Genomic DNA, 12,906 nt, shown 5'->3' with positions numbered 1-12,906 from the left:
GTCCATGTGTTTGTGAAAATGTTGCACAGGCGAACTCGGCTCGAACTAGCTCAAGCTGTTGACCGAACCGAGCCGAGCTGGCCAGTCAGGCTCGAGGACCAAGCCGAGCCGAGTTCGAGCTGGGGTCAACTAGTGGTCGAGCTGAGTCCAGCTGAGGCCAGCTCGACTCGGTTCGACTCAATGTACACCCCTAACTCCAAACATGAAATCAAGCATGTATGAGGGCTAATCTACTGATTTGTCAAGTCTTTGTCAAATTTTGGAAAATAAAAATATTTTTTAACTAAAAATTAATTTAAAAAATATTAAATTTTTTTTTTTTTCTAAATTTCCCTTCAACCAGCTGTCAATTAAAACTAATTTCGAAGTATTTAGGAGAATTGATGAAATGATCATCACATACACTCTAAATATTATGCATTCAATTTGAATATAGTTTCATTAGTTCAGTCAAACAGCGCATAGCTTAGAACCCTATACAAAAGAAACCTATTATGTGCACTTCTTTTTTGAGATGTTCTTATTCAAAAGTGTGTATTAAGGTATTTTTTAACAATCCCTGAAGTTTCATTGAAAAATTCAACCATTTTTCCAATGTTTCCCCATGTTTCCCAAAAACTGAGACAAATTACCCGATATAAATGATATATCCCATGCGATAACGGATATGTATCTACATCCCAAGAATGCAATACATAACACGATACCGATATTTCGAACATTGATCCTAAGCGAGAATATTGGTCAGCCCCGTAACCACCAGAATTCATACTCTGAGAGGTTATTCGACTTTCCAAATAGAAAAAGTAGGACAAATGCATTGATCCGTTACAGTGATCTGCAAAGTAAAATTTCTGAACAGGAAAAAAAAAAACACCAAAATGTTACCACCTCTAGAGATTTTTATCCTGCCTCCAGGTAAGAAGACTTCCTCCAGCAGGATAAACTAATTGACATGGGAAGTTCTTAGTAAGGAGTATCTGATGCATACATGACTCTGAGTCTTCCTAATAAGGCCAACTCATTGTAAAAGATGATGTTTAGCTGTCAAGGCAAAGAACTTCACAGCTTGATAAGTAATAGGTACTCTCAATCCTAGGATAAAGCATTATGATGATTCGGGGTCTGCTCATTGGCACTGTAACCACTGTCTTTCATAACAGTTTGTCCATCTAATACCACAAGAAGATTATATGAATTACATTTTGCAACATCATGCTGAAATACTGAGTGGGGCCAGATTTTGAACTGGTCAGGCTGGCCTATTCAAAAATCTTGATTTTGCTTGCACTGGGCCCAGCCAATTTACAGCCCCAAGGCCCATGAGTAACAAGGGCTTGTCAGTCCCCTCTATGCTGGTGAGTAATATTTATCAGGAGCCAATATTTACTCCCCACCTGATCGATTCATAACCATTTTTCTTTTCTTTTTTTCTGTTTCTTTTTTCCTTTCATGAATGGCTCAAAATCTTATTAGAAAAGAAGAAAAAAGACATCCTTCAAGAAAAAGAAGAAGAAGACAAAGGACAAAACAAAAAAGAACAGGCATCTACAGCAGCAAGCTGCTGGGAAATATAATGGCAATTCCCTTTATCTCCTATTGAGTCAGGAGACGGAATCCTTTATGGCCCCATCTTTTGCTAAAGTAGCCGCCAATGAATTTGCTTCACGGGGCACATGAGAAAACGATTCCTGGATTGAACAAAGATCGAACACTTCTTCAATTAGATTGGGAAGCTTCCAGGGGTAGCAGCCAGAGGTTGGCCATCAGACTGCATTCTTTTAGTCTCCCTCAATAATGATAGGGGAGAAATTGAGTTTGAAACATAACTTCACCCCTTGGAGAAGAGCAGCTGCTTCCACATAGTTAGAATCATGCACACTGATTGGCCCTGAGAATTCAAACAACGAATAACCCCAATCATTCCAAGTGATGCTGCCAGTTCCGGAAGGTCCAAGATTGTCCAAGGAGCACCTATCGAACTTCATCTCAAAACTCCAGCAGGAGGCCATCTATGCATCTCCTCCACCTTAGATTCCTTCCATGTGCACAATAAAATGCCTTCTAGTTGACCAAAAGAGATTCTTCACAATACATTTTGTTCATTTCTCTATCTTTCCCCCATTCCCACTATCAACCCAAAAACTATCCTGACAACTAAGACATCAGTGCTTGATTTATATTTACAAATCCTTCAGTGGCTTTCAAGCCACAGGGCCCAAAGCAATGCTTGAACCGCAAACCTCCAGAAGCATCTTCCAATTGGCCACAAACAGTCGGCCACCAACCCTTCTGAGAGCCCAACAGACATCAGGATAACCCATGCAATTACAAATTTAGCAAAGATGGCTGACCACACAGAGTGAGCAAAAGGACAATGTAACAACCAATGATGCACTGATTCTTCTGATTTACAGCACAAATGCCCCAATTTTTAGATTTCAAGTGTCAGAAGTTTCCAAGGCACATTGTCCAAAAAATGCATTAACTTTTAAAGGCACTGCAGTGTTCCAAACTTGAATAGAGTATCTTAGAGCGAGAAGGCCCCATTGAAAGGGCTGAAAGAAAATGAGCGCACCAAAAATCTTCCAATCAGCTTTAATCTCCCAAACCCATCTATTTGTGACATACAAGGGAATGCAGACCTCCTCAAGCAGCGCCAATATCTCAATAAGCATCAGAATCTCCTCATCTCTGACTTCACGTATGAAAATCAGACCCCAGATAATTTTTTGCCAGAATGCTGGAAGAAATTGCTAACCATGCCCCCTATGAACAGTGGCTGCATACAAACTTTCAAATTTCCTGCAAAGTGGTTCCATACAGAACCATTTATCTTCCCAAAACTGATCAAACAAATCCTGTCACGCCCTCTGACCCTGAATCTGAAATGGCTGGAAATTTTGTTACATAAATGGCTCTCCAAATTCCTGGCCTGTATCTCCAGATAGCAAAATGTACATCCCACCCATTTTCCAAAATCCATGATTTTTCAATAAAGATGCTTCTGAGAGAAGGCTCCTCCCTGAACCTATGTTTGTGAGGGTGGACTCCGCCCACTACCTAACCACCGCCACCACCTTCTCCAACAAAAGCTGGCTCATGCTCCTATCCCAAGACCACCATCTTCAACAGGCTTACCAAAACCCTTCCAAGCGGCCAGGTGGTATTCAATCTCACTATCATTCCACAAGACTTTGCTCATAAAAGACTTGATTTTGGCAACAATTATGGAAGGACATTGTAAAAGTGATAACCAATACAGATGCACATTGGTAAGTATAGCTTTGATCATAGTAATTATCCCCCAGATACAAGAATTTCCCTTCCAGTTCTCCAACTTCCATTGCATTTTCTATTACCTAATCCTAAACTTCAATAACTAGTCTACCAACACAAATAGGACGAACCCATAAAAGATTTATAAGGAGAGATGCAATGCCGCAGCCAACAGCTTGAGACATAACTCATAAGATCTACTTTTGAGCTGTCAGAATTCAGACAAGACGTAAGCTCTTATAGAGATATACCCTTGACCTGAAAACAACATCGAAGCAGCAAAGGATATCCCTAAAGCTTTGGACTTCATCAATAGAACCATCCCCAAATCATCAACACATTGAACATGAGATACTCTAACACTAGCATCAAAAACCCCATTTCTCATCATACTGCTGAAGCTTTCGGCAACATCGTGAACAGGATGGGCATAAGGGCCCCCCATCCCCTGACAAATTAGGCAGCTGCTTTTGAAGAACCCTTTTGGAGTGCCCTTGATAAGGATTGCAAACCACAATGATGACACCCAATTTGGTCCATCTTCTCATATATCTCCAAACCCATGTGCCGGAGAGATAAACGAGGAGCATTCCGGTTCACACAATCCAAGGCCTTTTCCATGTCATCCTTAAACAAAATGCATTTGCCACCCAGGTTATGCATTCACCATCTCATTCACAATAAAAGGTCCATCAAGAAACATCCTACCAACCACAAAAGCACTCTAAGAGATGATGGAGACCATGCAATTGGAATCCTAGAGGAGAGGACTTCCACAATAATTTTTTATAAAGACTAGCAACTAAACTGATTGGCCTGAAATCACTAACTTCCTCTGCATTCTCCTTCTTAGGAGACAACGAAATAAAAGATGGTGCCATCTCTCTGCTTATGATTGCTCTATCCTGGAACCCAAAAGACCGCCGTAATGCCTTCTTAAATTACACCAGCACCTCTGATTGAACCTCATGGTATAGCCATCCGGGCCCTGTTTCCCTGAAGCTCGATCCACCTTTGAATCAAAGATCACCTTCTCAATCTCCTCCAATTGGAAATCTCCAGGAATCCCACCCAGTTGCTTGAAAGAGAGTTACAAGCAAGACCAGCCACTGTAGATCTAAGAGGAATTCCATAGAGAACATGTTCTGGAAATACTCCATCATACACATTTCTTGGAGAAGTATTCTGAAGACCACCCACAATACTCTAAAAGTAGTACCCCGCCTCATTTTGGAATTTAAATAGCAAAAAAGTGTGTATTTCAATTCCCAATATTCAAAAAGGGTAAATCAATGTGGGTGTAGATATCTTTTCTTTAAGAGCCATTGTGGATGTAGATATCACCTACCCATTTTGTAAAGAAACCTGGAAACTGTACTTCTCTTCAAATACCAAATATTTCAAAAGAATTTATAGAGAGTGATCCTACCATGAATATCGAAAGTGATCACACTGTGTTCTTCACTAATAAAACATTGATGTTATTCATGACAAAGCACTACCAGTAATGGAGGTATGCACACAAGCATTAATAAAGAGAGCCAAATCCAACTGAGCATCTGATCACATACCCATGAAGGCACCCATCCTGGTAAGAGATAATACTCCGGCCTAAACATCGGATCAGGATCACAATAAAGCCATCCGGTTGATAGATCCTGTGTATGTTCCAACCAATAGAATTAGGATGACGATGATGATGATGATATATATAGATATTTTTTTCTAAAAAAGAATTACCTTTCTCGGGCATGATAACCACGGGAAACGGCCCAAAACATTCGCTAGCTGCATAAAGCATTACGTGAAAATGTCATGTGAGTACATCTTGAATTTTGTTAAAGCCTCAAAGTATTTAGACTTTAAAAAAAAAAAATTTACAAAATTACAAAATTTAAAATTTTATAATTTTTTTAGAAAAAATTCTAAAAAAATTCTAAAGCTTCCTCCCAATTGTTTCCTTTTTCTGAATTGATAAATGAAATTTTTATTAAAAAAGGCAGAACTACATTTAAGGGCAAAGCCTGCGCAATACATTTAACCAGTCTAGACACTCCTTTAGGGTCTATTTGCATGTGGGGTGGCTCCAAATAAGATAGGATAACCCACTGTCCATTTCTTTTTGAAAGCAAGACAAGGAAACAAATTGGAAAACTCACCCTTTTAACAGTTCACGCAGGCCTAGGACATTTTGGAGAAACCAAAAGAAAACTCTTCCAAATGAAATCCCATGATTTCAAATGTGCACTTTGGCAGGAGTTTTGGGTTATCTCACTAGCCTCATGGAAAATATGGCTACCGGAGGCCAATATTCATCAATAAATTCAAGCAAATCCGTTCAGGTATGAATATGGAAGAAACGTTTTGAAATCATATCAAGACATGCATGCAAATGTGTGAAGGAGAACTGTAATGGGGCAAAACCAATAACGCTTCACAACAACCTTAACCCTTTAAAATTATCAGACACTGGAAGAACTCCAATACCTCTAGGATATTCCACGTTCCCCTCTACAAGGTTGAGCCCTCTACAAGTTATCACCTTAACCCTTCTAACAGCTTGTTTCTCAGCCTTCCCTTGGATAGGATTCTGGGTTTTGAGGCCTTCAGTCTTAGTGGTTTCTTTTGTCTTAGTCTTGAGTTGCATAGATGTTTCCTAGGTTTCTTTTCTTTTGCTTTTGTTTGTTTGGTTGTTCTTCTGTTTTTTGTCTCTCTTTTTACCCCCCTTTTGGGCTCTGCCTTTGTTTTTACTTTCTTTCAATGCATTTATAAATCTTCAAAAAAAAAAAAAAGTTTGAACCACAGGTTCAATCAAAGCCTTCAATGATAAACAGGTCAAAGCATGTGGCAATCGAACTTCGGCTTCAATTATCAATAGGGCTATGGTGCTACTTTTTATCACATACAATTTAACAATATTGGCAATCCCCACTGCATCAAAACCTAAACAAACCATTCGTGCATATTGGCCTAACAAGCATTTGGGTGGTTAGTTTGACCCAACTGCAAACAAAAACCGCTGCTGATGGAAGTCCAAGCATCGCCACACCTGCGCACATGGAAGTCTAAGCGGCATATCTAGAGCAAGGGCCTCAAAGAATTCCTTAAGCCAAGAAGCGGCCCAGTGAGGAAGGCCAAATCCATTGATCGGGCTGATTAAAGGATATGAAGGTGCTTTCAGGAATACCGAGAAGCTCTGAAAACATATTGATTTTACCATCCAAAAGACTTATGAGTGGCACATTCCACACCACTCAACCACCAGAAATTCAGTATCCCTTGATAAGGAAGTTATTTTGCAAAATCTAGACTGGGAAACTGATGCAGGCTGATATGGCCGAATATCCATGGGCCAGGGCCAGGCCCATTAATCCAAGCCCAATATTTGGCCCATTGGGCCTCCTATTTAGGTAGTTAGCTAGCGAAATCAATCATCTAGCTAAGAATAATCCAGTAGTCAAACGTTTTTAATGCATTCTTATCTCTTTAATCTCTTTCCATATTTGTAATAAGTCATTGGTTGTCAATGACATTATGTTTTTCCTTGTATGTATGTCTCAAAAGCCTATATAAGGGCCTGAGACGAGTAGTATGGAGGCATCTTGAAATTGAAACAAATCTCTTGAGTTGTTCTCTTCTATTTGTTTTTGTCCTTATGCTTAAGATTAAAGGTGCCTACGTTTGGACAGATCCTTCCCATCAGTCGGTTGCGCCAGTTTGGTATCAGAGCAGGTTCCAATGGCTGAGTTCAAGTCCTGAAGCAACAGCAATCTCTCTATTATTGTTTCCAGGTTCCTTGATCATAAAATTCTGCCTAATCTCCTTTATTTATTGCATTGCATCCATTTCTCCAATGCCCATTAACCTTTTTTCTTTCTTTTACAAAACCCAAAAGTCCAATTTACAAGGGGAAACTCAGGCGAATTTTTTTTCAACCATTAACCCCCAAAATCAGCACCATTCCAACCCATTAAAACCCCAAAATCAGCCCTAGCCCAACCCATTAAAACCCCAAAAATCAGCCCTAGTTCACCCATTAAAAAAAATCCCAAAAATCAGCCATATTCCAACCCATTAAAACACCCTAAAATCAGCCCTATTCCAGCCCATTAAAAATCCAAAATCATCCCATTGAAACCCCCAAAATAAAACCGAAAAAAAAAAGAGAAAAAAAGAAAAGAAAAAGAAGAGAGAGAGAGAGAGAGAGAGAGAGAGAAGAAATCCATTACTTTCCGCCGTCACGATCTCTACCCGTAGTGGTAACGTCTATCGAGGGAGACTTACAGATCAACAACGAGACAGTTGCATCACCGAGCTATTTGCAAGGGTAGTCAGTCTGGAAACCGTTGTTGATTAACTACGTGGAGAACAACATGGTGAGCAACATGATCCTATTGAAGATCTTGATGGTGGTTCAAATCCACAAAAGGGCTCCAACCAGAACCTTCGGTGAATCAAAATGGTATGGGTCCTCGGGAGTGTTTATGAGTTCATGCAACGGCTCTTTGCAGAAAGAGCTCATGAAACCGCGATAGAGGCACCCAAGAAAGATGATATTACCAAGAAAAATACGGGTTGAAGTTCCAGACTTCACCGATCGTCTTGATGCAAAGGCTTTTATTGATTGGATTACAACGCTGGAAGATTATTTTGCATGGTACAACATGGATGATGCCCAGCGAGTGACCTTTGTCAAGGTCAGGTTGAAGGGCCCGACAAGAATTTGGTGGCGAAGCATTAACGAAAACAACCTCATCATGGGTTGTCCTGCTATCACCCGGTGGACTGACATGAGGGATAAGCTGGAAAGTAAGTATTTGCCTTCAGATTACATGGATACTCTTCTCCAAAAGCTCCTTGCATTCAAACAGGGAACTTTATCAGTGGATTACTACACCGAAAAGTTCAATGAGCTTCTTGTCTGTTGTAAGCTAATAATGCCAGACCATGTAACGGCCAACCGTTATAAGGCAAGGTTACACCAAGAGATCTAGCGCAAGATGGTCATGTATGATTTTGAGTCGGTTGATGATGTTCATCGGAAGGCTCGACAAGTTGAACAACAGTTGCAGTAGCATACTCTCTGACGTTTTGATTCTCCAGTTAGGGAACCTTCTGTGAGAAGGGATTCGGATCTGCATCTCAACCGAACTCCACCACAGGGCTATCAACCACCTCCCCACCCTTTTCAGTCACGCCCACAGATGCAAGCTCCTCTTATAAGGCAGCCTCAACCTTTGCAACGCCCTCCACCATAGAATTCATACCAAAAGCAATCAACGGTGCATAAACATGACATCAGAGGGTGAGGTCTTAATCATAATCCTTCCCTCACAAGAGAGCAGCGGGGAGTCGATTGTTATCATTGCGGACAGATGGGGCACTTTTTAATGAGTGTCCGCAAGCCAAGAACCTCCATAACTGCGGTAATGAGGAGGATCCCTACTAAACAGACAGCCATAAGTATTACGATTGGTACATCGAGATGGAACAACCTTATGTAGAACCTGCATCACAGCCAGAGGATCCTTCTGCTGAAAATGAAGGCCCTACTCTTATCATACACCGCCTCCTTACCACAGAGGAGGAAGAGGAAGACTGGTGATGGACCACTGTTTTCCGTACGTGGGTAAAATGCCAAGGTAGGTTATGAAATATTATCATTGATGACGACAATGCAATGAACATCGCATCTCAAGAAGTGATTGATAAGCTCAAGTTGCCAACTAAGAGGCATCCAAAACCATATAAGGTTGTGCGGGTCGATGACACTACCATCCCTATGACTCGAAGGTGTTTGGTATCATTTAAAATTGGCATATATAAGGATGATATTTGGTGTGACATAATTCCAATGAATGCCGCCCACATCCTTCTCGATCAACCTTGGCTCTCTGACTGAAAGGTATAAGGCTACGGTAAAGTTAACACGCGTACTTTCCTATGGCGAAGTCATTGTATCCTTCTTCACCCATTGCAACCTATGTCACCTCCTTCATCTACGACTTTATCATCGACATCGGCTGCTCTTTCAAACTCCCATGTTCTCACCATGCGGAAGTTCGAAGAAGAGAGCAAGGAAAAGGGCGTAATGTTCGCTCTAGTTACAAAACAGGTGCAAGAGCCTGTTATAGACCAGGATGAGCCAATTCTTGATGACATGACTTGCAAGATTTAGTCCCCGGTGATCCACTTGGGGAGTTGCCTCCATTGTGAGATATTCAGCACACTATAGATTTGGTTCTTGGAGCATCCTTACCCAACCTACCAGCATACCGGAAGAGTCCTGCCGAGCACGCCGAGTTGAAGCACCAGGTTGACAAGTTGCTTTTAAAAGGCTACATTCGAGAGAGCCTAAGCCCATGTGCAGTGTCAGCCATCCTCACTCCCAAGAAGGATGGAAGTCGATGCATGTGGGTAGACAGTCGAGTTATTAATAAAATCACAGTGTCCCCATTCGTCGGCTTGCTGATATGCTAGACTTGATGCTGAGTGCCAGCATCTTTTCCAAAATGATCTTCACAGCTGATTCCACCAGATTTGCATCCGACCTGGTGATGAATGGAAGATAACATTTAAGACAAAAGACGCCCACTACGAGTGGCTAGTTATGTCGGTCTCACAAACGCGCCTAACACTTTCATGCGCGTCATAACGCAGTTGTTATGCCCTTTGATTGGTAAGTTTGTCGTTGTCTATTTCAACAACATTCTTATCTACAGTACGTCAAGAAACGAACACCTCAATCACCTACGTCTTATCTTCAGAGTCCTTCGTCACGAGCGCTTTTACATCAACTTTAAAAAGTGTACCTTCATGAGTGCATCGGTGGTTTTCTTAGGGTACATACATTGTCTCGTTGTAATGTGTAAAGGTGGACCCCACCAAGGTAAAAGCCATAGTTGAGTGGCCGACACCTACCACTATCTCTGAAGTCCGCAATTTTCTTGGCCTCACTACATTTTACAGATGTTTTGTGCGGAACTTCAGCAGCATCATGGCCCTAATCACCAATTGTATGAAACAAATGGAGTTTCAATGGACAAGTGCAGCAACACGAGTGTTTGATAGGATCAAACGTAAGATGACCGAAGCACCAGTCTCGCGCCTTTCGGACTTTGAGAAGGTATTTGAGTTGAGTTGTAACGCCTCTAATGTCGACATTGGTGGAGTTCTCAGTCAAGAGGGTCATCCAATAGCTTTCTTTAGCGAAAAGCTCTCTGATGCGAAGCAGCGATACTCCACTTATGACTTGGAGTTTTATGTTGTTGTTCAAACTTTGCGACATTGGCATCACTATTTCGTTGGCAGAGTTTGTCCTATTCTCTGATCATAAAGCACTCAAGTACATAAATTCCGAGCAGAAGATGAGTGCTCGTCGTGTCAAGTGGGTTCCTCTTTGTTGTCGGGATTTAAGGGCTTGTTTGATTTTTCAATTCACTGGGAAATACCGTGAAAATATGTAATAATTATTTCCCCTGTATTTACCTCACTTTTTCCTATGTTTGATTTGACGACATGTATTTTTTACACGAAAATCGAGAAGGCCACAACATATTTGTGGGTCCCACCGTGATGCGTATCGCTTATCCACACTGTTAATCTATTATGCCTGATGAATTTATGGCATGAGCCAAAAAACGAGGCATATCGAAAGCTCAAGTGGACCACGCCACTAGAAAAAGGGAATCAAACACTTACCATTAAAAACCTCTCAGGCCCACTGTTTCTTTTGGTGTGGGCCATTTGAGTGTTCAATCTGCCTCATTTTTCGGCTCATGCCTTAAAATATTGTGTTAAAACGACTAGACGGAATGGATTTATCATATACATCACCTTGGGCTCCAAAATTTTAAAATAACTCTTTTAAACCGGTATCCAAGGTAAAAAGTACGGTGGATTTTCAAATGATTTTCAAACGGGTGAAATGATAATAATTACTAATTTCACGGGTATTTACACAGCCATTGAAAATCAAACACGCCCTAAGAGATTCGAAAATCGATGACTTGCTATCTCTTCTTTCTCATTTGCAAGGGATCTCGCTCTCTCCGAGTGTAGACTCTCTCGTTCGGCACCTCAGCAAGTTGGGTTATCTTCTTGGTGTGATCATTCTACATGTTGTTGTCTCGGTCTTAAACCAAGGGTTTCAGTAGTCATACTACCTTTCTGTGGTCAGGTTCCTTCGAAAACCGCTGCTTTGCATGGCTAGTTGGGAGAAATAGGATTCTAACGATTGATAATCTGCGTAAGATATCTTTGATGTTGCATAATGCTCATCTACTGTGTCTGAATGCCAAGGAGTCTATGGACCATTTGTTTATCCATTGCTCCTTTTCCAAAGTGGTATGGCCCAACATTCTCCAATCCTTGAATGTGTCTTGATGCCTAGTTTGATTGAGAACTTGTTCCATTACTGGCACTATGGTGGAGGGGGATCCCTCGGTATTCCAAGATGGAGGATTGCCTTGCTCGCCATTTTCTAGGCTATCTGGACTGAAAGGAATAATCGGTGTTCCACGATCAGAGTGGCTTTGCGGTCTAGGTTTTTAATCGAGCTGCTATGTATATCGGGGAGTAGGCACCAAGTTTGTGGTTTAGTGGGGTTGGGTTTCCTGGGTTTCTTGTATTTTCTTTTGTTTCCATTTGTTCTGTTTTTTTTTTTTTGTCCTTCTTCTTCTTCTTCTTGGCTGTCTTTTCTTTTTTCTCTTTTGACCCTAATAAATTGAATCATCTTTCAAAAAAAATAAAAATATGCTTCTTCAAGAACAATTGCAAATTAAACCAAACAATTTCAAAAAGCATGCGTAACAGCACACAGTTATGAGGAATGGAATTGATGCCACTCACCACAAATGCAGAAAAAATAGTCGCAACAGATGCTCCAATAAAACCCTCCCAGGTTTTTTTCGGAGATAACTTGATTAAAGGCGTTCTCCCAAAAAAGAAACCAAAGATATAGGCAGCAATGTCGTTGATAACAATAAGTGACGCAGGCAAAAGAAACCTGCATCAAACTCTACCCTTAATTAGTAAAATCCCACAACAGCAAGCTACCATTTTTTTTCAAACAAGCAAAACATAAAACAGCAATAACAAAAGCAACAACATAGAAAGAAAAAAAAAAAAAAAAAGTGACAACCGAAACACACTTCATCGTTAAGAAAACAGTCGTGAATCACAATAAATGGCCTCTTGAGCCCAAAGAGGTAGCAAAAATGGATGTCCCGTGAAGCCATATTTTAACCGAGTTTGGTGGGTCATGTATGGCATACACCCTTAGTAACAGTCAAAATAAAATGGGATAATCCAATCAGCAAATCAGCCAAAAAGAGATCACTTCATTCCCAGAGACTGTTGATGAAGATTTAAAATGGGTAGAAATAGAAACATCATATAGAAGTGGAGTAGAATTTGGGCAGTAAAAGCAATTTACAAAGCCACTCTCAGTTAAAGTTGGCACACCATTCATGATGTCGAGGAGGATTCTTTCATTGCCATCATCAACAGATGCATGTTAAAACAACAGTACATGAACAAGTCAACAACTGCAACAGTTGCCTTGTTCTTACGTGATATGAAGAATATCTAGGCAACTCCAATGCCCTCGCTGATAGAAACCAAAGT

The 12,906-nt window shown here is 40.8% G+C and overlaps 1 protein-coding gene across 3 annotated transcripts in view; it reads right to left on the bottom strand.

Annotated features, from left to right (window-relative positions):
• LOC131219582 (phosphatidate cytidylyltransferase 1-like) overlaps positions 1 to 12,906 on the bottom strand; it is a 48,541-nt gene that overhangs the window by 9,648 nt on the left and 25,987 nt on the right. For all 3 annotated transcript variants that reach the window (XM_058214808.1, XM_058214807.1, XM_058214809.1), the window contains exons 7-9: positions 12,130 to 12,286; positions 5,020 to 5,067; positions 4,851 to 4,937 (exon numbers count right to left, since the gene is read on the bottom strand). In XM_058214808.1, the coding sequence (XP_058070791.1) occupies positions 4,851 to 4,937; positions 5,020 to 5,067; positions 12,130 to 12,286 (292 nt within the window). The remainder of the gene's footprint in view (positions 1 to 4,850; positions 4,938 to 5,019; positions 5,068 to 12,129; positions 12,287 to 12,906) is intronic.

The sequence above is a fragment of the Magnolia sinica genome, chromosome 11, assembly GCF_029962835.1.
Source record: "Magnolia sinica isolate HGM2019 chromosome 11, MsV1, whole genome shotgun sequence".
NCBI lineage: Eukaryota > Viridiplantae > Streptophyta > Magnoliopsida > Magnoliales > Magnoliaceae > Magnolia > Magnolia sinica.
Note: the sequence above shows the minus strand (reverse complement) of the source record. Positions and strands in the feature narration are given on the sequence as shown.